This window comes from Bos indicus, chromosome 10 (assembly GCF_029378745.1).
Source record: "Bos indicus isolate NIAB-ARS_2022 breed Sahiwal x Tharparkar chromosome 10, NIAB-ARS_B.indTharparkar_mat_pri_1.0, whole genome shotgun sequence".
NCBI lineage: Eukaryota > Metazoa > Chordata > Mammalia > Artiodactyla > Bovidae > Bos > Bos indicus.
The window spans coordinates 79,215,558-79,242,274 of NC_091769.1; the positions used below are offsets into that span (position 1 = coordinate 79,215,558).

General features: G+C 45.5%; 1 protein-coding gene across 3 annotated transcripts in view; it reads left to right on the forward strand.

Moving 5' to 3' along the window:
- Positions 1-2,237: 2,237 nt before the first annotated feature.
- The window catches only part of PLEKHH1 (pleckstrin homology, MyTH4 and FERM domain containing H1), a 58,414-nt gene continuing 33,934 nt past the window's right edge, over positions 2,238-26,717 (forward strand). For 2 of the 3 annotated variants that reach the window (XM_070797749.1, XM_070797751.1), the window contains exons 1-2: positions 2,856-2,961; positions 15,603-15,761. In XM_070797749.1, the coding sequence (XP_070653850.1) occupies positions 15,636-15,761 (126 nt within the window). In that variant the 5' untranslated portion in view covers positions 2,856-2,961; positions 15,603-15,635. Of the gene's footprint in view, positions 2,258-2,855; positions 2,962-15,602; positions 15,762-26,717 lie in introns of those variants that run through there. The other variant, XM_070797750.1, reaches the window with a different exon arrangement.

The following is a 26,717-nucleotide window of genomic DNA, read 5'->3' on the forward strand; positions in this document are numbered from 1 at the left end:
GAAGCACAAATGGGAATCAAGATTGCCGGGAGAAATACCAATAACCTCACATATTCAGATGACATCATCCTAATGGCAGAAAGCGAAGAGGAACTAAAGAGCCTTTGATGAAAGTAAAAGAAGAGAATGAAAAAGTTGGCTTAAAACTCAACATTCAGAAAACTAAGATCATGGGATCTGGTCCTATCACTTCATGGCAAATAGATGGGGAAACAGTGGAAACAGTGACAGACTTTTTTGGGGAGGGGCTCCAAAATCACTGCAGATGGTAACTTCAGCCATGAAATTAAAAGATGCTTGCTCCTTGGAAGAAAAATTATGACCAATCTAGACAGCCTATTAAAAAGCAGAGACATGACTTTGCTGACAAAGGCCCATATAGTCAAAGCAATGGCAACCCACTCCAGTACTCTTGCCTGGAAAATCCCATGGAAGGAGGAGCCTGGTAGGCTGCAGTCCATGGGTTCGCTAAGAGTTGGATACGACTGAGTGACTTCACTTTCACTTTTCACTTTCATGCATTGGAGAAGGAAATGGCAACCCACTCCAGTGTTTTTGCCTTGAGAATCCCAGGGACAGGGGAGCCTGGTGGGCTTCCGTCTATGGGGTCACACAGAGTTGGACACGACTGAGGTGACTTAGCAGCTTAGCAGCATGGCTTTTCTAGTAATCATGTATGGATGTGAGAGTTGGACCATAAAGAAGGCTAAGTGCCGAAGAATTGATGCTTTTGAACTGTGGTGTTGCAGAAGACTCTTGAGAGTCCCCTGGACTGAAAGGAGATCAAACCAGTCAATCCTAAAGGAAATCAATCCTGAATATTCACTGGAAGGACTGAGGCTAAATCTGAAGCTTCAATACTTTGGCCACCTGATGTGAAGAGCCAACTCATTGGAAAAGACCCTGATGCTAGGAAAGACAGAAGGCAGGAGAAGGGGACAACAGAGGATGAGATGGTTGGATGGCATCATCGACTCAATGGACATGAGTTTGAGCAAGCTCTGGGAAATGGTGAAGGACAGGGAAGCCTGGCGTGCTGCAGTCCATGGGGTTGCAAAGAGTCAGACACGACTGAGTGCACATACACACACACACACACACACACACACACACACGCATACACACACACTAGCAGACAAGGGACAGTGGAGGAAGAAGACTTATTCATTGTTAGCCCTTTGGTATTATTAATAATTCAAATTTATACTATGTGAATGATTACCTATTCAAAGTGAGTGAATGCATGCATGAATGAGCATAAGTCTCCTTGACAAACTCCACAGGACTTGTTTTGGGGCTTCCTTAGCAATATTTCCAGTCTTGAAGGGGACAGAGGCCAGTTACCCACAGTTTGGGGTTGATCCATTCCAATCCTCAGGAGGTATGAGTCCATGTGTAAGCTCATGCTGCTGCTGCTAAGTCACGTCAGTCGTGTCCGACTCTGTGCGACCCCATAGAAGGCAGCCCACCAGGCTCCCATTCCTGGGATTCTCCAGGCAAGAATATGGAGTGGGTTGCCATTTCCTTCTCCAGTGCATGAAAGTGAAAAGTGAAAGTGAAGTTGCTCAGTCGTGTCCGACTCTTCGCGACCCCATGGACTGCAGCCTACCAGGCTCCTCCGTCCATGGGATTTCCCAGGCAAGAGTACTGGAGTGGGTTGCCATTGCCCTCTCGTGTAAGCTCATGAAGTCCCATTAACCCTATTGAACTTTCGCCCTTGGCCTCCTGAACTACATGAGTCAGCTTTCCAGAGTCTGGGCTCTCAAAATTGTGCATGAGAATTACTTGGAGGCCTTATTAACTGCACAACTTTCCAGCCTAACCTCCAGACACTCAGATTCAAACGTGGGGTGCAGCCGGGGAGGCACTACCACTTGGAAAGAAACTTTCAAAGTCCCTGGGGAGAAACTCTGGTGAGTCTGCCTCTGTTCAGAACTAGCCTGAGAGCCTGCCGGATTGGGGAAGAAAGCTGTTCTGAAACGTGGATCCTTTCCTGCAATATTCTCCATATTCATCGTCTTTACCCCATATCCACCTAACTAAAAACTGAGTGCTCCACCCCCATCCCCAACCCCCGGCAGGTTTAGGATTGTACTGGTGAGCGCAGGGGCTGCAAGGGTGCACGGTGAGCTGCCCGCGCAGGCGACGTCCTGTTTGCCTTTCCGGTTCCTCGGCCCGCCGGCTCCTTTAAAATAAATAATGCGTGCATGCATACATACAGACGTACGGACGCAAGCAAGTTACCCTCTAGGCTGCGGTGAGTTTTGTTTTTTCCTTCATATTACATATCAGAACTTTGGTCTCCCAATGGGACAGACTCTTTGAAATAAGGATTTCTGCTCCAAATATCCAGGCGTGACGGTTCCTGCAAGTCGTTCGACCAACACGGGAACCTCCTTTCGAGGGGGGACGGGGGAGGGTCTGGTCTTGCGCCCCATCCAGGGAGGGTCTCAGGCTGGTTGGGAGCTGAGGAGATGCTGGGGCGCCCCGGCCGCCCCAGGTGGCCGCTGCTTCGGCCTCTGCAGAGAGCTCGGGGCCGGAGCTCGGGACATCTCTCGGCCCGCGGGACCCCGCCGCCGCCCCCGCCGCCCCAGGGACGAGCGCGGCGGTGCCGAGAGGTGGGAGGCTGGAGCCTGCTGAGGTCATTTCCTGTGCCTCTCCGCGAGCTGCCCCGGGAACCCAGCCTGGCGCTCTGCCTTAAAGGAGCGGGCGGGGAGGGGGCGCGGCGGAGTATTGAATGGGGCTCTGCGAGGTCGGCTCGGCTTTTGTGCAGCCAGCGGGCGGGCAAACCTCCCCGGCCAGCCCGGCCCGCCCCGCCCACGCCGACCCCTGCTGCCGGGGAGCGGAGACCCGGCGGCCGCGGAGGACTCGGGCGAGATCGACGCAAGGTCAGCGGCGGACGCGCGCCGGAGGCGCCCGTGTGCCCGGTGCGCGGCGGGGACGCCCGGGATCTGGCTGGAGGTGAGCGGCCCCCGGGAGCCCCTCGGGCAGAGATACGGTGCGCGCGGGCGTGGGAGTGAGGGTTCGCTGGCCGGGGAGGGTGTTTGGTTAGACTGAGAGAGGATCCGCTGCCTCTGGCCGGAGGGCGATTCCGGAGCAGGTGCCTCCCTACCTGGAAACAAGCTCCTAGCAGCCAGGAGCGCTGGGAACGGAGCGTCGGGCTCGGGGAACTGGCACCAACAGGCGAGGAGTAGCCTTCCTGGAGAGGATCCGGAGTTTGGGACCGGCTCGATCCAGTTGCTCCCTGGAAGGGCCCTCGGAGCGAACCTGCAGGCTTTCCACCGAGTTGCCTGAGCTCTAGCAGGCTCCCGCTTTCTTCCCGGTCTCATCTCGGGTTATCGCTTCTGTGATTCCTAGGTGGTTCTCTTAGGGTCCCGGTGGATTAGGCTTGATTTATGGAGGCAGGTCAGCCAAACAGAAGAGAAAACCAGTCGGGCGCCAAATGACAGCAGGAACTTTGCGTCCTAGAAGCCTTAGAGAGGAATCGGTCACCGGGGCGCGGGGGGTCTTAATGGAGGTGGCAGGGGCAATGAAGACCCTCATTTGGGAGTAGATCTGCTCTCTGTTGGATCTGTGCCTGGTGGTTTAGTCGCTCAGTCGTGTCTGACTCTTGAGACCCCATGGACTGCAGCCTGCCAGGCTCCTCTGTCCATCGGATTTCCCAGGCAAGAATGCTGCATTGGGTTGCCATTTCCTTATCCGGAGAATCTTCACCCACCCAGGGATGGAACCTAAGTGTTGCGGGAAGTCTCCTGCATCGCAGGCAGGGTCTTTACCAACTGAGCCACCAGGGAAGCTCTGGATCTGTTCCTGCCAAGGGACAAGTAAGCTTTTACTATGAATACACCTCATGAAACTTCAGGACAAAGCTTTAGTTCTGGCTAAAACTGCTGCTTGAAAGATGATTTTAATATCAACTTCAGTGGAAAAGTTATTTGCTCCTTAAACTTTTTGGACTGTCTTCTATGCTGCAAACATTGTGTCTTTGGTAACATCACTTAAGTCTTTATAGAACACCACTTCGAGTGTTTCTGCACGTTATTATCCCCGTTTTATAAAGGAGGAAATTAGGACTCGGAAAAACAGTGACTTGCCCAAGGTCATATAACTGAAAAGTGGAGGAGGCAAGACTCAAACGGAAGCCTCTTAAACTGCATTTACATCGCTGTTCACCACCCTCCTTCTCCACAGGCTGCTGAGGGGGCCTGTTCAGAGCTGGGTTACTAATTGAAACTAACAAGTGAGCTGAGAAAATGCCTCTGGCACCCCTTCTGCCCTCTCCAGAAGGCATCAGCTACCGGAAGAAGTCACTCTGCTTGCAGAGGAGTGCTCCATATTGTTCCCATCTTCTCTCTATGAGGCTGTGTGTGTGTATTGCTCAGTCGTGTCTGACTCTTTGGGACCCCTGGACTGTAGCCTGCCAGGTTCTTCTGTCCATGGGATTCTCCTGGCAAGAATACTGGAGTGGGTTGTCAGTTCCTTCTCCAGGGGATCTGTCTGACCCAGGGATCAAACCCAGATCTCCCACATTGCAGGCAGATTCTTTACCGCCTGAGCCACCGGGGAAGCCCCATTTGAGGCTGTGTAACTGCAGAACTCTGTGCTCCCTGTGGGTTGAAGAGTGCGTTCCACATGCTGGCGCTGAAGTGTCAGGATCCCCTCACTACTGATCCAAGTGACTCCATAGCAGTCTGGCCACTGAGCCACCATCCTGTGTTCTCTGGCCAACCCTTCTGTCAAAAACGAATTAAAAACTGACCACCTCTGTGGGGAAATTGGTGCTTATTGCTGGCTGGAGTATGAATTAGAATAGCCTCAGGGGAGGGCAGTTGAAACTCTTTGGCCATTGCAAAATGTACATCACTCAGCGGTACAGTTCCATTTCTGGGACTTTATCCTTGGGATAAACTGAGATGTGTATGAAATAATGTCTATTCATTGAGTATTCATTGTAGCACAGTTTTAGTGAAAGGTTTAAAACAACCCAAGTGTCTGTCAATTAGGGACTCAAATGAAATCAGGTAATAGCCATACAAGAGAATACAATATAGCTATTAAAAAGCTTGAGGGAAGAATGGGGCAGGTATATATTATTATATATGTACATGGTTTCTCCGGTGGCGCAGTGGTAAAGGATCCGCCTGCAGTGCAGGAGACTCAGGAGACATGGGTTTGATCCCTGAGTCAGGAAGATCCCCTGGAGGAGGAAATGGCAACCCACTCCAGTACTTGCTGGGAAAATCCCATGGACAGAGGAACCTGGTGGGCTGCATTCCATGGGGTTGCAAAGCGTCAGACTGAGTGAGCATGCATGCATACGCACACACGCACATATAGGAAGCTCTCTGAGTTACATTAAGTGCAGTGTGTATAGTATGCCACCATTTGCGTGTGTGTGTGTGTGCAGCATACATATGGACACTTGTATATGCAGGGACATCTCAGAAAGACTCAAATCCTCCTAACAGTGGTTGCCTCTGGGGAAAACTCTGCCTGGAGTTCAGGGGTGGGAAGAAGCCTTACTTTGTACATATACTCTTTTGCTTAGTATTCAAAAACAAAGAGGTAAATAATTTTTTTATTTGGCCACACTGCACAGCATGTGGGATCTTGGTTCTCTGACCAGAGATCGAACCCATTCCCCCTGCGTTGGAAACCCAGAGTCTTAACCGCTGGACCATCAGGATAAAAGTCCTAAGATAAAAGACTTTTTAAAAAATCTCCTGACTTGCTCTCTGATAATGGTGTTGAGCACATCTCCAAATATGCCCAGGGCACTGTTGGTTTGCCTTTTGTTTGTTGATAGTAGCTGTTATTTATTGAGTACTTCCTGTGTGCCAGGCTTTTGTATTATAATACCTCCTTTGATTCTCAAAAAAATCCAACATAGTGTGGACTATGAAATTGCCATTTTTGAAAGTCAAAAAATGGTTAAGTGTTGACAGTTTCACATGGTTCGATCTAATATTATTGTGCTCCTTTCAAATATTATTGCCTTCAATTTCAAATAGGTTCAGAGAAGTCAAGCAGATGGTTGAAGGTCACAGTTCGTTCTTGAGTCAGTATTCAAACCCAGGTCTGTTTGGCGCCAAACCTCAGGATCTTGAGTACTACACTCTGCCATTTCTTTTTGTTGGTTTTTGTCTGAGGGATGCTATATTCCTGGATTTCTTAGCCCCTTTTGGGATTTGTGTCCCAGAAGTCTGTAACATGCTCACCTTTTCCTGACTCTCCCACCATTGTGAAATGGGATGCTCACTCAGCATGCGAAAGAGGTAAAATGCATGTTGTTGGCTTGATCAGATAACAGTCGGAGATCAGATTGAGGGAGCTGTGCCCCTGTGTGCACTCACCCTCCCTCCGGCTTCATCCCCAGAAAAGGGGCTCTTCCTCGCCCAGAGCTGGGCAGGTAGTCAGCCTCATCTGCACAGCCCTTTCAGAAGCCCACTGCTAGTGAGTGGGACTCACAGAAGGTGCTCACGCTCAGGGAGTGAGCCACAGTGAGGTGACACAGGACAGCCTAGTGGAGACTGCACCCAGAACGCAGTCCCTGTTACTTTCTGATGCCTCCTGCAGCGACTTCAGGCACTTGCTCTGATTGGCCGTCTTTGCAGGAAGGTTGCAGGATATTCAGACCATAGACCTGAAACCTCACAAACTACAGGGTCTTTGTTCCTCTTTGTGTCTCCAGCCTCACACATAGGAATCATCTAACAAAAATTGGTTAAGTTAAATTTACTGTCAGCATTTTGTCCATTTCTGGTCCATATCCCTAAAGTTTCCAGAGCTATCCCAGGTCAAGTTTGTGTTTTCTCTGATACAGACTGAAGTCACCTAACAACTTCCTCTTGCCTCTTTCCACCACCCTTCTACCCATGGCCCCTGCCTCTTGAGGCATGTCTCTGCTAACCTCTGTGGCCGTGTCAGTCCAGAGCGCTGGGAGCCTTAGGGAGTTCTAAAGCAGGTGCCAAGGCCATGGCAACCATTTGACTCTTGCCTGCCAAGCCATTCAGCATGCTGGGCACTAGTGGGAATTGAGAACTAGGTTTCACAAGAGCAACTATGAGTTGGTGATCATTATAGCTGGCCGGAGGGCACATGGGGATTTATTGTACTGTCCTCCCTACTTGTGTGTGTGTGAAGCTTTCCAGGATAAAACGTGAAACAAACAGTTGAGCTGGGGTTTGTCCCCAGCTCATATCCCTTCTGTCATTTCCCCATCTAACGCAGCACATTAATGCTGTATCTTCATTAGGCTAGCCTGGTAGCATAAGACTCCACTGCCGCTATAGTACTCTTGCCTGGCAAATCCCATGGACGGAGGAGCCTGGTAGGCTGCAGTCCATGGGGTCGCTAAGAGTCGGACACGACTGAGTGACTTCACTTTTCACTTTCATGCATTGGAGAAGGAAATGGCAACCCACTCCAGTGTTCTTGCCTGGAGAATCCCAGGGACGAGGGAGCCTGGTGGGTTGCTGTCTCTGGGGTCACACAGAGTCGGACACGACTGAAGCGACTTAGCAGCAGCAGCAGCAGCAGCAGCCACTATAGAAGCATCTTCATGGAAAGAGGACAGTTCTAGATGTTGGGAGATCAGGATTCTTAGTCCAGCTCTGATACTACTTGCCTCTGTGTCCCTGAGCAAGTCACCGATGCGAGGAGTTTGCTCACCTGTTCAGTGTGAATTGTATCACTTGGCCTCCATCTCGGGGATATCGAGAGGGTAACGAGAGAAATAACACCTGACAAAGCAATGCTTTGAAGAGTTAAGGACCATTCTGCAAGTTCATTTCTGCTTATCCTTGCACATCTTTATGGGCGGTTCAAATGCAAGGTGACTTAGCAGCTGAGGTTCAACTTACTGGTATCTCCCCCTAACATCCTGCATACTAAAGCTGCAGCTCCAGCCACCTGCCTCTGTTGAAAGAGCCTCTGGGTCTTGATTTCACAGCAGGCACCTTGCTCTATATCCATTTAGAAACCTCTTAGTTCCACTCACATGCTGAGACAAGCCTAACAAGAGTGCCAGCTCCTTCACCAGCATCCCCAAGGCAGGGAGAGGATTAAGCTGAGCACTTCTAAAAACTGTGATGTCATGAAGATGCTGGATTGGGGAAAGAACTCCTTCCAGACTAGGTATAATCTCAGGTATCACCGTGGGGTAGAGACCAGTGATGTATTTTATTTCCAAAGTCCCTGGAGATTTTGATAATTTGGGTTTCTGCCCTCCAGCAGAATCTGAGCTGCAGCTTTGGCAATTGGTAAGAGGGAATTAACACTCACCAAACTTTTTTTAAACAACACAAAAGAATTGAGTTTCTGCTGCCCTTTGGTTTTACTTGGGTGCTTTTACTGCTAATTCTTAGCCCCGGGCTAGGTTGCAAGGTTCTAAGGTCCTAGCTTCGGTCTGCCACTTTTTGTACTTAGGCAGGGAAAGTGAAATCCCCTCTAAAGGACAAAGAAAACTAAACATGAAGCCTCCGGGCCTTCTATGGAGGCCCCACAAGGTTCTGTTGTGTCTTTTCAGCTGTGATCTTAGCTCAGAGAAGGTCATGTTTTGTTTTTGTCTTTTGTCTTCCTGCCCGTTCCAGTTGGTCCCAGTCTTTTGAGGTGGGGATCGCTGGGAGGTCACAATGTCGAATTGTTTGGGATGACAGTTCTGGGAGCGCAGGACTGAGATCATGTGTCCAGTGTTCTGAGTGCCCAGAACCGAAAGGCTCCATCACCTGACCTGTCAGTGGTTTCGTTGTTGGGCCTTTCTCTACAGGTCTACTGACCTTGTTTTTTAAACAAAAAGGGCACATGACAAATATCCTCCATGCTTATGGAGGATAAAGGGTCAGAATATATGAGACCAGGGTGCCCTGGGAAGTCTAAGGTATAGGTTCACCTTTGCACTGAGGATCTTGAGAGAGCCTATAAAATGTTTCATTCTTAACAGTCTGCTCTACTCTTTTTTAAAAAACAATGCAAGTTTTTATTAATTTTTTTAATACTTACTTATTTTTATTTATTTGGCTGTGCCAGGGCTTAGTTGCAGCATGCAGGATCTTTGGCTGTCGCATGTGGGACCTAGTTCCCTGACCAGGGCTGGAATCCAGGCCCCCTGCATTGGGAACCTGGAGTCTTAACCAGTGACCACCAGGGAAGTCTTCTCCATTCCACTCTTTGTGAAATCAGTTCTTGCAGTTTTTGGATGGGTAAGGAGCTCAGTGGCTAAGAGTAGGCACTTTAGAATGAGAATCTCAGCCCTGCTGCTTACCAGCCACAGACTCTGTTCCTCAGAGTCCTTACCTGAGAGTGTGGACTAATTCCCACTCCTTGTCTCATGGGTTCTCATGACAATGAAAGAGGCCACATGTGCTTGGTATACAATAAGGACTCAGTAGATAATAGCTGTTTGTGGTGTATAATGGGAGAAAGATATTGTAGAGGTCACATGTCAGGTGGGAGGCATATTGGTGGTGAACCTACCAAAGACAGGCTCACTGGTGCCCCAGGGTAATATTTAGTGACATACAGGAGGTGGCTGGGTTTTCTGAGACCATGTGTCTCCTGAAGAAGGGAAAAGAGATTTTTTTAAAACGACAGATTTTTTCATCTCTCTTTTTTTTATTGAAATATAGTTGATTTACAATGTTGTGCCAATTTCTGCTGTACAGCAAAGTGACTCAGTTATACACATATATACATTCTTTTTTATTTATTTTTAAAATGTGTTTATTTTAACTGGAGGCTAATTACTTTACAATATTGTAGTGGTTTCTGCCATACATGGACATGAATCACATGGATGTACATGTGTTCCCCATCCTGAACCCCCATCCCACATCCCTCCCCATCCCGTCCCTCACGGTCATCCCAGTGCACCAGCCCTGAGTACCCTATCTCATGCATCAAACCTGGACTGGCGATCTATTTCACATGTGACAATATACATGATTCAATGCTATTCTCTCAAATCATCCCACCCTCGCCTTTTCCCACAGAGTCCAAAAGTCTGTTCTTTACATCTGTGTCTCTTTTGCTGTCTTGCATATAGGGTCGTCATTACCATCTTTCTAAATTCCATATATATGTGTTAATATACTGTATTGGTGTTTTTCTTTCTGACTTACTTCACTCTGTATAATAGGCTCCAGTTTTATCCACCTCATTAGAACTTATTCAAATGCATTCTTTTTGATAGCTGAATACTATTCCATGGTGTTTTTGTACCACAGCTTTCTTATCCATTCATCTGCCAATGGACATCTAGGTTGCTTCCATGTCCTGGCTATTGCAAACAGGGCTGCAATGAACATTGGGGTACATGTGGCTCTTTCAATTCTGGTTTCCTCAGTGTGTATGCTCAGCAGTGGGATTGCTGGGTTGTACGGGAGTTCTGTTTCCAGTTTTTTAAGGAATCTCCACACTGTTCTCCATAGTGGCTGTACTAGTTTGCATTCCCACCAACAGTGTAAAAGGGTTCCTTTTTCTCTGCACCCTCTCCAGCATTTATTGTTTGTAGACTTTTTGATAGCAGCCATTCTGACTGGTGTGAGATGATACCTCTTTGTGGTTTTGATTTGCATTTCTCTGATAATGAGTGATGTTGAGCATCTTTTCATGTGTTTGTTAGCCATCTGTATGTCTTCTTTGGAGAAATGTCTGTTTAGTTCTTTGGTCCATTTTTTGATTGGGTCGTTTATTTTTCTGGAATTGAGCTGCAGGAGCTGCTTGTATATTTTTGAGATTAATTCTTTGTCAATTGCTTTGTTTGCTATTATTTTCTCCCATTCTGAAGGCTGTCTTTTCACTTTGCTTATAGTTTCCTTCGTTCTGCAAAAGCTTTTAAGTTTAATTAGATCCCATTTGTTTATTTTTGCTTTTATTTCCATTACTCTGGGAGGTAGGTCATAGAGGATCCTGCTGTGATTTATGTCAGAGGGTGTTTTGCCTATGTTTTCCTCTAGGATTTTTATAGTTTCTGGTCTTACCTTTAGATCTTTAATCCATTTTGAGTTTATTTTTGTGTATGGTGTTAGAAAGTGTTCTAGTTTCATTCTTTTACAAGTAGTTGACCAGTTTTCCCAGCACCACTTGTTAAATAGATTGTGTTTTCTCCACTGTATATTCTTGCCTCCTTTGTCAAAGAAGGTGTCCATAGGTGTGTGGATTTATCTCTGGGCTTTCTATTTTGTTCCATTGATCTATGTTTCTGTCTTTGTGCCAGTACCATACTGTCCTGATGACTGTAGCTTTGTAGTAGAGTCTGAAGTCAGGCAGGTTGATTCCTCTAGTTCCATTCTTCTTTCTCAAGATTGCTTTGGCTATTCAAGGTTTTTTGTCTTTCCATACAAATTGTGAAATTGTTTGTTCTAGTTCTCTGAAAAATACTGTTGGTAGCTTGATAGGGATTGCATTGAATCTATAGATTGCTTTGGGTAGTATACTCATTTTCACTGTATTGATTCTTTGGATCCATGAACATGGTATATTTCTCCATCTATTTGTGTCATCTTTGATTTCTTTCATCAGTGTTTTATAGTTTTCTATATATAGGTCTTTTGTTTCCTTAGGTAGATTTATTCCTAAGTATTTTATTCTTTTCATTGCAATGGTGAATGGAATTGTTTCCTTAATTTCCCTAATTTGTATAAGAATGCAAGGGATTTCTGTGTGTTAATTTTATATCCTGCAACTTTACTATATTCATTGATTAGCTCTAGCAATTTTCTGGTGGAGTGTTTAGGGTTTTCTATGTAGAGGATCATGTCATCTGCAAACAGTGAGAGTTTTACTTCTTCTTTTCCAATCTGGATTCCTTTTATTTCTTTTTCTTTTCTGATTGCTGTGGCTAAAATTTCCAGAACTATGTTGAATAGTGGTGAGAGTGGGCACCCTTGTCTTATTCCTGACTTTAGGGGAAATGCTTTCAATTTTTCACCATTGAGGATAATGTTTGCTGTGGGTTTATCATATATGGCTTTTATTATATTGAAGTATGTTCCTTCTGTGCCTGCTTTGTGGAGGGTTTTTATCATAAACGGATGTTGAATTTTGTCAGTCTTTCTCTGCATCTGTTGAGATAACCATATGGTTTTTATCTTTCAATTTGTTAATGTGGTGTATACATTCTTTTTTAATGTTCTTTTCCATTATGTTTTATCCCAGGAGAATGGATATAGTTCCCTGCTATGGTAGGACCTTGTTGTTTATCCATTCTAAATTTGATAGTTCTCATCTGCTTATCCCAAACTCCAAGTCCATCTCTCCCCACTCCCGTTGACAACCACAAGTCTGTTCTCTAAAGACAAATTTTTATTATGGGAAATTCCAGGCATATATTCAAGTAGAGAGACCAGTATACCCATCACCCAGTTTAAGAAATTATCAGTGTTTTGACAAGTCTTATTGCATATATCTCTCTCATCTCCTATATACCAGCTTCTCACCTCCTGTATACCAGCCTCTCACCTCCTATATACCAGCCTCTCACCTCCTATGGTGAAGTGTTTTAAAGCAAACCCCAGGCATTACATCGTTTCACCTGTAAGCCATATTTATCTCTAAAAGATAACATTAAAATATATTATCAACCTAAGACTCATGCTTCCACTGCAGAGGGCACAAGTTCAATTCCTGGTCAGGGAACTAAGATCCCACATGCTACATAGCACAGTCCCTGCCCCCGGGTTTTTTTTTTTTGGTTTTTTTTTGAAGGGTGAGAATAAACAGTAGATTTATTTTTATTTTATTTTTATTATTATTATTATTTTTATTTTATTTTATTTTTAAACTGTACAATATTGTATTAGTTTTGCCAAATATTGAAATGAATCTGCCACCCGCGTTCCCCATCCTGAACCCTCCACCCTCCTCCCTCCCCTCACCTCCCTCTGGTTCGTCCCAGTGCACCAGCCCCAAGCATCGAGTACCGTGCATCAAACCTGGACTGGCGACCCGTTTCATACATGATATTATACATGTTTCAATGCTATTTTCCCAAATCTCCCCACCCTCTCCCTCTCCCACAGAGTTCATAAGACTGATCTATACATCGGTGTCTCTTTTGCTGTCTCGTACACAGGGTTATTGTTTCCATCTTTCTAAATTCCATATATATGCGTTAGTATACTGTATTGGTGTTTTTCTTTCTGGCTTACTTCACTCTGTATAATAGGCTCCAGTTTCATCCATCTCATTAGAACTGACTCAAATGTATTCTTTTTAATGGCTGAGTAATACTCCATTGTGTATATGTATCACAGCTTTCTTATCCATTCATCTGCTGATGGGCATCTAGGTTGCTTCCATGTCCTGGCTATTATAAACAGTGCTGCGATGAACATTGGGGTACATGTGTCTCATTCCCTTCTGGTTTCCTCAGTGTGTATGCCCAGCAGTGGGATTGCTGGATCATAAGGCAGTTCTATTTCCAGTTTTTTAAGGAATCTCCACACTGTTCTCCATAGTGTCTGTACTAGTTTGCATTCCCACCAACAGTGCAAGAGAGTTCCCTTCTCTCCACACCCTCTCCAGCATTTATTGCTTGTAGACTTATTGATTGCAGCCATTCTGACTGGCGTGAAATGGTACCTCATAGTGGTTTTGATTTTCATTTCTCTGATAATGAGTGATGTTGAGCATCTTTTCATGTGTTTGTTAGCCATCTGTATGTCTTCTTTGGAGAAATGTCTATTTAGTTCTTTGGCCCATTTTTTGATTGGGTCATTTATTTTTCCGGAGTTGAGCTGTAGGAGTTGCTTGTATATTTTTGAGATTAGTTGTTTGTCAGTTGCTTCATTTGCTATTATTTTCTCCCATTCTGAAGGCTGCCTTTTCACCTTGCTAATAGTTTCCTTTGTTGTGCAGAAGTTTTTAATTTTAATTAGGTCCCATTTGTTTATTTTTGCTTTTATTTCCAATACTGCCCCCAGTTTTTTAATGAAAAAAAAAGTATCAACCTAGAAAATTAACAATCATTCTTTAAAATCACCTGATAGTAGGGAGACCATATGTCATGGTTTAGGACAGACCAAATTTATGCTTATTGTCAAGCATAATTATTAAAAGCACCCTACTGCTGCTAAGTTGCTTCAGTCATGTCCGACTCTGTTTGACCCCATAGACAGCAGCCCACTAGGCTCCCCTGTCCCTGGGATTCTCCAGGCAAGAATACTGGAGTGGGTTGCCATTTCTTTCTCCAATGCATGAAAGGGAAAAGTGAAAGTGAAGTCACTCAGTCGTGTCCGACTCTTAGCGACACCACTTACTGCAGCCTACCAGGCTCCTCCGTCCATGGGATTTTCCAGGCAAGAGTACTGGAGTGGAAAGCACCCTAGAAAGGGGATTTAAAAAGTCCTGTGATGGATGTGTCTTCCAGCCCTTCTCTGCTCTGTTCCCCCTCTGCGTCTATATCTCCCTTCTCATGCACATATACACATTCTTCTTCTTCATTTTCTCATCCCTGACCCAGGTTTGTTTCTCTTCAGGAGACATCTGGGTAAATTCCCCTGGCTGGGGATATTATAGGTGTCTGCTTGGCTTGTTCTGCATCTGTCTGGAATGTATTCTAAAGATTTGTGGTTTCCTCCAGTGTGTGTGCATGCTTAGTCACTCAGTTGTGTCCAACTCTTTGCGACCCTATGGAATGATCCGCTAGGCTCCTCTGTCCATGGGATTTTCCATGGCAAGAATACTGGAATGGGTTGCCATTTCTTCCTTCAGGGGATCTTCCCAACCCAGGGATCGAACCCGTGTCTCCTGTGTCTCCTGCATTGGCAGGTGGGTTCTTTACAGCTGAGCTACCTGGGAAGCCCACGGTTTCCTCCAGAGGCTATAGAAAAATACCTACCAATTTTCTGGTTTGCATTTTATAACTTAAAGGAAAGTGGGAATCTGTTCCAAAACAGGATGATTTGATGACAACATATGAAATCCCAACTGAATAGAAACTTGTCAAGGAAATTTGAAGATTACATTTTCGTTCCATTTTTTTTTCCCCATCTGAAATCTTTATTGTTGTAAAAAATCAGTACCCAGCTGGGAATCACAGTTCTATCTCCAGTTAGCCTTGTGATCATGGATGAATCTGCTACCCAGTTTAAGCTTTCCCTCAACACCCTCCCCCTAGCACAGTCCACTCCATTTCTCTGCTTCCTCTTATTTGCATATTGATTAGTAATTGTGACTACATTGTAATTTTGCAATTAGACTTTTCCAAAGAGTTGTTTGAAAAGACACGGGGACCTCTTTCATTTCCCTTTGCATCTCCAATGTCTAGAACAGTGTCTGGCACTGAATATTTGTAATGAACACATTTTTGTTAAATGGATAATTGAATGAAAAACCAGTGAGCCCTGCTTTTCACTTCTGTAACAGTGAGACAAGGTTCTCCTTGCGGTTTCTCAGGTTTTGTGATTTTTCTGAGGCTGCACAGCTGCCATATGATGAAACAGGACCAGCTGAGCTCAGAACTTGCCCATGGGACAGAGGGAGAGCCAGGCTCACTTACCTTCCCCACCCTGTTTCCTCTGCTTTCCGTCGATCTCCTCCTTTCCCCACCGAACTCCTCCTCACACACTTATCTTTTCCCTTCTCTGTATGCTGGTCCTCAGGGCGCCCTGGAATCTCCACAAGGTGCTCCCATCATGGCAGAACTCACGGTGGAGACGCGGGCCAGTGTGGACTGGCAGAAGCGCTGCTTGGCCCTAGAAACCCAGCTTTTCCGGTTCCGACTGCAGGCCAGCAAGATCAGAGAGCTGCTGGCCGACAAGGTGAGTCCTGGGGAGCAGGTAGTCTCTAAGATCCCTGAAGAAATCACTGTCAGAGAGGAGAGTTGGGGAAGGCCAACTTTCTTTTCATTTTTTGTTTTTTAGAGGTTTGATTGATTGGTTGATTGATTGTAATATATTTGACATATAACATTGTGTAATTCAAGGTGTACAACATGTTAATTTGATCCATTTATATATTATAATATGATCACCATTGCAGCAATAATTAGCTTGTCTATCATATTACATAATTATCATTTTAGTGGTTGGAATAATTACATTCTAGTCTCAGCAAGTTTGATGATTATAGCACAATGAAAAGTGAAAGTGTTAGTCACTCAGTCATGTCCAACTCTTTGAGACCCCATGGATTGTAGCCCGCCAGGCTCCTCTGTCCGTGGAATTTTCCAGGCAAGAATACTGGAGTGGGTAGCCATTCCCTTTTCCAGGGGATCTTCCCAACCCAGGGACCTAACCCAGGTCTCCTGCATTGCAGGTGGATTCTTTACCATTTGAGCCCCCAGGGAAGCCCTAGGGTACAATATTGTTGTCTATATTCATTATACTGTGGATTTGATCTCTAGGGCTTATTTAGTACCTGTTGCAGTATGGTGAACTTTTTAAAAAATTTTATTTCTAATTGGAAGATAATTGCTTTACAATATTGTGTTGGTTTCTGCCATACATCAACATGAATCAACCATAGGTATACATGTGTCCCCTCCCTTTTGAAAGGGCTTCTCCAATAGCTCAGTTGGTAAAGAAGTCGCCTGCAATGCAGGAGACCCCGGTTAAATTACAATCGGGAAGATCCACTGGAGAAGGGATAGGCTACCCACTGTAGTATTCTTGGGCTTCCCTTTTGGCTCAGCTGGTAAAGAATCTGCCTGCAATGCGGGAGACCTGGGTTCGGTCCCTGGGTTGGGAAGATCCCCTGGAGAAGGGAAAGGCCACCCACTCCAGTATCCTGGCCTGGAGAATTCCATGGACTACAGTCCATGGGGTCACAAAGAGTCGAACACGACTGAGTGACTTTCACTTTCCCTCTTGAACCTCCCTACCACTTCCTACCCTATCCCACCCCTCTCCAAAATACGAAGGCAGCTCATACAGCTCAACACCAGAAAAACAACCCAATCAAAAAGTGGGCAGAAGACCTAAATAGACATTTCTCCAAAGAAGACATGCTGCTGCTGCTGCTGCTGTCGCCTCAGTCGTGTCCGACTCTGTGCGACCCCATAGACGGCAGCCCACCAGGCTCCCCTGTCCCTAGGATTCTCCAGGCAAGAACACTGGAGTGGGTTGCCATTTCCTTCTCCAGTGCATGAAAGTGAAAAGTGAAAGTGCAGTTACTCAGTCGTGTCCAACTCTTAGCAACCCCATGGACTGCAGCCTACCAGGCTCCTCCATCCATGGGATTTTCCAGGCAAGAGTACTGAGTGGGGTGCCATTGCCTTCTCCGAAAGAAGACATACAGACAACTAATAAACACATGAAAAGATGCTCAAATTGCTCATTAGTAGAGAAATGCAAATCAAAACTAGTAATACAAGGAAGGTGAACTTTTAATAAGGTGCTTCCCACACTCATAAAATAAATCCCAGGTAGGTTTTTTTTTTTTCAAAGATCAAAATCTAAGCAGTTTACTAATCTGTCATCTGGCATTCTTTCCGACTCTGCTTCTCCCTGTAACACACCAAAGAAATGCTACAAATCTCCTTGGTCTTGGATCACTTCTTGAGTCATGGGTGTCTGCAGTGGAGGTTCTATTATTCCCCTAATACTTCTTTCTCAGAAGTATTACTCAGAAAGAAGTAATACTTCTTTCTCTCAGAGAAAGAAGATATTTTAGGAGAGTTGTTCCACATGTAGATGTATTTTTGATGTATCTGTGGGGAGGAAGGTGATCGCCACATCTTACTGCTCTGCCATCTTGAAGGTCCCCGCGATATTTTAGGAGAGGAGAATGGATATCCCCACCCTGCTGCTCACCCTCTGTTAAGAGTGTGAACTGTGGAAGGCAGCCTGCTTGCTGGTGACAAGGACCCAGGCTTTGGAGCCAGACTACCTGGCTCTGCCACTTTCTAGCTTTGTGACTGAGGGCAAGTCCCTTTACCTCTCAGGCAAGGACACAAATGTCTACCTACACAGGAAAAAGGAAAGTCCTTAGTGAAAACGAATATGTGATCCACAGTGACTGAATACTTGAGAGAATAGCCCACAGTGAGTGAGAGTCCATGTATGCAACAGACTGGACTCAATTCCGCCCCCCAAGAATTTCTAGTAACTGTTGTTCCAACTGTTCTAAGAACTGTGGGCAAGACACTATAAAGTCCATGAATTCAAAACTACTTGAGGGAATTCCCTGGCAGCCAGTGGTTAGGATTCCATACTTTCACTTCTGAGGACCCAGGTTCAGTCCCTGCTTGGGGAACTAAGATCCCACAAGCCAGTCAGTGTGCCCCCGCCCTCCCCAAAATAAAACTATTGAAGACATAATAAAGTGATTGAAAATATAAGACGAGGACAGGACATCATCCAAAAAGATCAGAAAGAGAACCAAATAGGACTGCTAGACATGGAAAATATTTGCACCGAAATGAAATACTCAGTGGCTAGATTAACATCAGATAAGGCGCCACTCGAGACAGGCCTCAGGAATGGAAAGATGGGCCTGAGGACATAACCCAGACTCGAGGGCAATGCAGAGAGATGAAGACACAGGCTAAGACGTGGATGCCAGAATGACAAGATCCTTTTTGAAGATTCCAGAAGTGGAGAAGAGAGGCATGACTTCAAGAGATAATGCCTTTAAAGTTTCCAAAGTTGATGAAAGACCTGAAGCCTGAGATTTAGGAAACAGGATGAGCCAGGCAGTACATGTGTTTAAAAAATCCATTCCTTTTCATGTGACATTCCAGACATAAGCAGCCTAGCTCTGCGGGGAGGCCTGCGCATGTTTGAAGGTGGTTCACCCTCATGACCACATTCCGGTCCCTTCCCTTTGAGAGCATGACCCAAAGGCTGCCTTCATTCCTTCCACTCACATCCCATTGGCCACTTATTCATGTGGTTATATCCCGCCACGGAGAAGATTGGAAAGTGTAGTCTTTATTCTAGATAACCATGTGCTCTGTTAAAAGTCAGAGCTTCTACCTATATGACAAATAGGGGGAGAAGAGAATGTGGGAAACAAATAGAAGTCTTTAAGTCTCAGTCACTTCAGTCGCTCAGTCATGTCTGACTCTGCGACCCCATGGACTGCACTACACTAGGCCTCCCTGTCCATCACCAACTCCCGGAGCTTGCTCAAACTCATGTCCATCAAGTCAGTGATGCCAGCCAACCATCTCATCCTCTGTCATCCCCTTCTCCTGCCTTCAATCTTTCCCAGCATCAGGATGTTTTCCAGTGAGTCAGTTCTTTGCATCAGGTGGCCAAAGTATTGGAGTTTCAGCTTCAGCATCCGTCCTTCCAATGAATATTCAGGACTGATTTCCTTTAGGATTGACTGGTTTGATCTCTTTGCAGTCCAGGGGACTCTCAACACTACAGTCTTTTCCCAACACTACAGGTCGAAAGCATCAATTCTTCGGCGCTCAGCTTTCTTTATAGTCCAACTCTCACATCCATACATGACTACTGGAAAAAACATAGCTTTGACTAGACACACTTTGTTGGCAAAGTAATGTCTCTATTTTTAATAGCTGTCTAGGTTGGTCATAACTTTTCTTCCAAGGAGCAAGCGTCTTTTAATTTCATGGCTGCAATTACCATCTGCAGTGATTTTGGAGCCCAAGAAAATAAAGTCTGTCACTGTTTCCATTATTTCTCCATCTATTTGCCATAGAGTGATGGGACTGGATGCCACAATCTTAGTTTTTTGAATGTTGAGTTTTAAGCCAACTTCTTCACTCTCTTCTTTCACTTTCATTAAGAGGCTCTTTAGTTCCTCTTCACTTTCTGCCACAAGGGTGATGTCATCTGTGTCTAGAATAATAGAAATAACAAATAGAATGTATGACTTTCCAATCAGGAGAGTAGCTACTGGAAATGGAATAAAATCTATTAAATCCAGGCAGGGAAGAGAAACAGGAATATAGAAAATAAGGAGTAAATACAAAGCACAAAATGCAGCAGTTGAAATAAATCCATATACAACATTGTAACCAACTATACTTCAATTAAAAAAAATAAGGAATCCAAATATATTGGTCATAAATAGACCTATACAAGAATGTCTATTGCAGCATTGATGCATGAAAAGTTGAAAATATTCTAAATGTTTATCAACGTGATTGGGTAACTATGTTGAGTGCATTTGTGCAATGGAATACTACATTGCAGTTAAAAATGAGTCAAGTAAAGCTATATGTTTAAGATCAACAAATCTCAAAAACCAACACTGAACAAAAAGGATCAGAAGAATATGTATACAAAACTACAGTTTATATAAAGTATTAAACTTGCACAAAACAGTAATGTCTGTTGTTGAGGGGTGTTTACAAATGAGGTAAAAATGTAAACATAGTCAAGTGTAGGGTACATACGTACAAAGGAGAGGAGTAACACTGGAGAGAGGAACACTGGAAGCGTCAGCTGTCTGTAGAGGTTTATTTCATAAAAAGTCAGAAGCAGATCTGACAAAAATTAAGATTTGACAAAGATGAATAGTGGATACGTGTTTTTTTAAAAATTATTGTCTATACGTTTCTGTTGGCCTGAAACATTTCATGATAGAAAAATAAAGCGTTTTTAAATGCTTTCCTCCCCTATTCCCCAGTGGCCTTAAACACATTATAAATAAACATGTTCTTTTTCCACAGCCCCTTGGATCTGGGGAGGTTGAACTTCTATTGGGTTGGCTAAAAAGTTCACTCAGCATTTTCCATAAGATCTTGCGGAAAAACCCAAACGAACCCTTTGGCCAACAGAGTATAATATCAGCCCTTTCTTTTCTTCCAGACTTTATTTGCTAAGTAACCAGAATGCTCTCTAAGTACCAGTACTTATCATCTAAGCAACCAGAACGCTCTCCCATAAGACCTTGGGGGCTCAGGGTGGGACTTGAGTAAAGAAAGGAGAAGTATTTAGACTCAGGGCAGAAGAGCCTGGGGGTATAGGAGTGGAGAAGGGAGAGAAAGAAATCTTGACTAGGAATCATGGGCTGGAAGACTTAAGCAGGGTTAGGGCATTAGCCTGACATCGGACCTCTTGGCAGGAAACCTTAAGGCCATAAATACCGCGTTGCTCAATGTCAGGCCGCTCTTGTCATCTGCTGTCATTCCCCAAACCAGTAGGCCAGATTCTGCAATTCATTAGAGGTTTTCCCCAGTACATCAAGGTAAGATTCAGGTCCTAGGAAGAGATGACCCAGATTTCTCAGGAGAGCTCCTGCTGGGGCTGGGCCCTGGTCGCCATCCCTGTCCCTGCTCCCAGAACTTACTTCTTAGTTATCATCAGCACCCACCTGCACCGAGGTGAGCCAGGTCAGCTGGGTCCCTTTGCCCCACCCCCTCACCTGCCTGCCCCCTCCACTGCCACTGTTCCACACAGTTAGCCCACTAGCCCGCCCGCTCGTGGAGATGGCACTGCCTGGATGACTGATGGCCACTCACTCGCCGCTGGCAGTGGTGCAGGGCAAGCCGAGCCTGCGTGTCTCCCAGGGGACGGGCCCTGCCTGTGATCAGATGCCACCCGCTGGCTGCTAAGGCTTGGGAAGGAGCCCTCCTTCTTCCCCATCACACAGCCTGCTCATACCTGACTCCCTCTTTCAGAATTGTCATTTGACACATGAAATCGTTGTGCTGAAAACCAAATTTTTTTAAAAAAGAAAAAATGTCAAGGCTGCCAGATAATTCCTCACCTATTTTTTGGGCTCCAAAATCACTGCAGATGGTAACTGCAGCCATGAAATTAAAAGACACTTACTCCTTGGAAGGAAAGTTACGAACAACCTAGACAGCATATTAAAAAGCAGAGACATTACTTTGCTAACAAAGGTCTGTCTAGTCAAGGCTATGGTTTTTCCAGTGGTCATGTATGGATGTGAGAGTTGGACTATAAAGAAAGCTGAGCGCCGAAGAATTGATGCTTTTGAACTGTGGTGTTGGAGAAGACTCTTGAGAGTCCCTTGGACTGCAAGGAGATTCAACCAGTCCATCCTAAAGGAGATCAGTCCTGGGTGTCCACTGGAAGGACTGATGCTGAAGCTGAAACTCCAATCCTTTGGCCACCTGATATGAAGAGCTGACTCATTTGAAAAGACCCTGATGCTGGGAAAGATTGAGGGCAGGAGGAGAAGGAGACGACAGAGGATGAGATGGCTGGATAGCATCACTGACTCGATGGACATGAGTTTGGGTGGACTCCGGGAGTTGGTGATGGACAGGGAGGCCTGGCGTGCGGCGGTTCATGGGGTTGCAAAGAGTCAGACTGAGCGACTGAACTGTACTGAACTGAAGGGTGAGAGAGGGGAGGGAGCGGGAGGAGGGGAGACGGGAGGAGGGGAGACAGGTCTAGACCTTGTTTCTGCTGGGACGCCTCTCACGGTCTGCTGTGCCCTTGCCAGGGCCACCCATCCCGGGGGCCAGGTGAACTGTGGACTCACTTTCCGTCTGGCACAGGAGTCGAGAGAATGGCTCATGTTTTGGAGGTCGCGTCTTGTTCTGCTTCCGGGAGCCGTTTTTCCGGCTCTCTTGGTTGTGTTGAAGAAGTCACAGCTAATCTGATCAATCTAAAGTGAAGTGAAGTGAAGTCATCACTCAGTCGTATCCGACTCTTTGCGACCCTGTGGACTGTAGCCTACCAGGCTCCTCCTTCCGTGGGATTTCCCAGGCAAGAATATTGGAGTGGGTTTCATTTCCTTCTCCAGGGGATCTTCCCAACCCAGGGATTGAACCCAAGTCTCCCGTATTGCAGGCAGACCCTTTACCCTCTGAGCCACCAGGGAAGCCTAGATCAATCTAAAAGTTGATGCTGTCCTAAGAGCTGGATGTGTTAAAAGTCCCTTGGACTTTGTTCATTCTTGCCAACCTTGTGCCTCAGTTTTCCCTTCAGAAAAGTGGGAGGATGGCATCTATCTGCAATAGAGCTTCGTAGGAATTATCATGATGAGTACATGGCATCAATATGAGGACTAAAACGAGTTTAACATTTTTTTGTTTATTTACTCCCTCTCTGCTTCCAAAGGGGATTTGAGTGGATCTGTTAAAGAGAGGACTTTATGTAATAAAATATCCCACATTTTTTAGCTTGAATATTTTTAACCGAGGCAGGTCTTCCTGAGGCCTGTTCTGGTGGGTCTGTACGCACTTCCTCTTTTTCTAGAATCCCTTACTGGTTTCTCCAGCCAAGGTTTTGAAATACAGTAACTCAGTTTTATATTTATATACCAAAAATTTGTACTTCAGGATTTTTTTTTTTTTTTTGAGTGTATCAATGGTTCCGTTCAGTCCCTTAAACAAAGGAACAATGACTATTGCTCTTCCCCACTCTGACCAAGGATTATACAGAGGCAGCGATTCAGTTTAGGCACCAGCTTGACAGAGCAAGATAGTTCACAGAACCCAGAAAAACATCCTTATATACTTCAGAATTTGTGAGAAGGCCGATACTGTTATATAAAAGGAGAACACTAGGGCTAATTAGGACTAGTTGGAAATAAAGTCTGCATAAAGTCATCACAGAATCAGCCTTAGCAGATTTCCTTGCTGATAGATCCGATTTGCCTTCTAGAACTTTTATTCACTATGTTTAAGGGTGTGCATGCATGTGCGTGTGAGTGTAGAGAATTTTTTTTATTCTCCTAACCCCCATTTTTTAATAAGGCCCACTATAATGTTTCCCAGGAACTGTAGTCTTGCTAGAGCTTTGTACTCCTATAAAGTCATTTGAGAAGAGTCCTGTACTGATGGGGGCTTGGCCCTGGGATGTTTGCATCCCCAAAGGAGTCAGTTAGCTTTGCTTTGCATTCTGTAGCTGGTCTAGCGTTTTTCAGAGAGTGGTCTGTGGACCACCCGCATCAGGATCACCTGGGGTTTTCTTTTCAAGCACATTCCTGGGTTCATGCCTCAGACGTGCTAAATAAAAACCTCTGTGGGCACAACGCAGGGATCTGTAACAAGATCCGTGTGGATGACTGTGCCCCTGAGGGTGTGAAATCTACTGCCACAAACTCCTGCCCCGAACATGTCCTGGGCCCCATTCAGCCATCCTTCTAGCCTTGAGCCCTGTGCGCCTCAGAGGGACTTTTGGGCTGGGTGGGGCCATTGGACCCACAGACAAGACTTAGGAGTCCCTTCTTTCCTGCCTCTTCTGCACTCGGACACCAGGGCAGCCCCACAGTTGTGTGTTTTATATATATGGGAATAAGAATATGATTTCAGTTGAACACAGGATTTGATATTAAAAAACAAAAAGCTGAGAATCAAGGTCTTTGATGACAACACAGTTAGAACCATTTAATAGCTAGCACTGGGGGTTGTAATTTCAAAGGCTTAACTAATTTTCTATGAATGCAGAAGTTAACTAAGCTTCTATGAACTCAGTGGGAGGGTTCTGGGGAGGATTCAAGGAATGTGCTGTATAGCTAGAGGAGGAAGCCAGGTGTCGCCAGAAGAAAAGGTAATTGTCGCGTGTCCAGGTCTCCTGAGTTTTCAGGAGAAGCTGAGAATCGGGGATTGCATTTTGGAGTCTGGGTTTTTGCAGGACGTGAAATTTGGATGTGAGGGCAGCGGTAGCTGAGGGTATAATAGACTAAGCCAGTCCTCTGGAGTTTGAATCCTGGCTCTGCCTCCTGGCTGTGTGACCTTAGGCAAATTGCCTTATCCCTCTGCGTCAGTTTATATGTACAACAGGGATAATAACAAGACCTGCCTCCTAGGATTGGGATGAAGATGGAATGAGTTGATACATTGAAAGTGCTTTAGCCAGTGCCAGACACATACAAGTGGCCTTGTTTAGATATATCTGTGTTGGCTAAATGCCCACAACATGGTAGGTCTTACACGATGCTCTGTAGGCTAATAGCCCTGACTTAAAGCCTTTCTTTCTGTAGATGGATCATAAGCAGCATGACCAGGTAATTTATCATGTAAACCAGGAGACTTTGGAGAGAGAAAGGAAGGCTCTATTACTCATTATTCTGGAGGACAGGTGACCACAGGACTGTCCCAGGGAAACTGGTCTGCCTGGTCCTAAGCCCCATCTTTGGTTGTGAAAATCCAGCAAGTAGCTTATATCTGCAAACTGCTCGGGAAGTGCCAGGTTATGCACGTGAGCTGGCCGTGAGGCATCTCCTGTGATCTTCACCACAACCCTAGGAGGTGGACATTCGTTACTGTTTTTTCTACTGGTGAGAAAACTGAGGCTCAGAGAGGTTAAGGAATTTATAAGTCACACTGTGGTGGGGCCAGCCGGGCTCCAGAGCCTTATTGCTTACCGGTACCATTCTCTTCAGAGGGTGTGATGCAGTGGTAAGAACGTTGAGCCCTTTTCAGAGGGATAGCTGAGATCAGCCTGGCGAGGCTCCGGGCTTGAACCACTGCTCAGCACGCAGGTCTGTCCTGGGAGCACAGGAGGGTGCCTGCTGCCTTGGGGCCAGTATTTCACAGCACCAAAAGGAGCTGTGGACATGGGGATTAAATACCAGGTTAGTGCCAAGAACCTTTCATCGGGTCACTGCAGCCCATTCTAGGATGGCTTACGAGTCTCATGTGTAAGTCGAAGCTGGTGAAAGTGGATCCTGCCTAAAAGCCAGCCGCCCAAACCTGACGCCACCTTGGCTAGCGTGTCACCCAGACTAAAAGGATAGCTGAGGACTCAGTCCTAGGGAACCCTCTGAAAGGAGAAACAGAACCCAAATAAGGGGGCCTGCCTGTATCACCTTTTCAGATCTCCCAGTGTGGCCCTTTGAGTGAGTGCAGGGGACAATCTGCCGTCATGAATTGTGTCGATCCTGGAATTAAGAGTTTGAAAACTCCAAAATCGACACTCAGGTATAGGCACAGTTGGGAGTGTTCCCGTAGCAATGGAGAAAATGTGTTTTCATAAAAATGGAGGGAAACATGATGTTAAAGATATTCTCTTCAGACAAGGATGGCAGGATGTTGGTAATTGTTGGAGCACAGTCATGGATACATAGATGGTCTTTTATACTCTTCTCTTTTAAAAAACTACCGGATGTGCCAAATGGTTTCAATGTTCAGAAATTTGTTTTAGAGACAAGAGAGTGCCCCAGCATAAAGGTGAATACAGACTGCTTTTAGCTTTGAGTCTCAAGTGCCCTTGCCTAGGAGATAAAAATGGCTGGAGGGTGGGTGGTGAGGAGGACCACGTGGCAGTCAGGCCAAGGCTGGGAGAAGACCCTAGGTTCCCAGGGGCGCCTTCCTTCCCATCTGCTTCAGTGATAGCTTACCCTAAAGGATATCTGACATTAAAAATTTAGGGGGTAGAATGCTCAAACATCGTTAATAACAGAGTGATTTATGGCTCTGACCTGTGTCATTGATCACTCTTGACCCAAATGGAAATGCCCAAGTGGGAGGTAAGACTCAAATGCATCTTCTTCTTCCCTCTACCGTGGTTTCTTTACTGTGTAAGGTCACGGATATGAGTGATCATTTCTTATGGAAATCATATGTCTTCTGAGCTACAGAGCAGATGTCAGATCTAAATGAAGGTGAATCTAGGAAACTTGTCAAGAATCTAAAGCCTTCCCAATCAGTGTTTCATTGTGTTCTTAAAAATTAAATGCTCCTAGTAATTGTATTAGTTAGAGGTGTTCCTGATGTGGGCAGAAATTTCAACCCTGGCTAGCTTAAATAGGGCATTTATTGGGAAGGTCCTGGGACATATCACAGAACTGAAGGACTTAGCTGATAATCATGACTTGGTAAAGTTTGTGCATGATCTCTGGTGCAGTCCCCTGACTCTCATCTCTGGCCTCTTAATCCC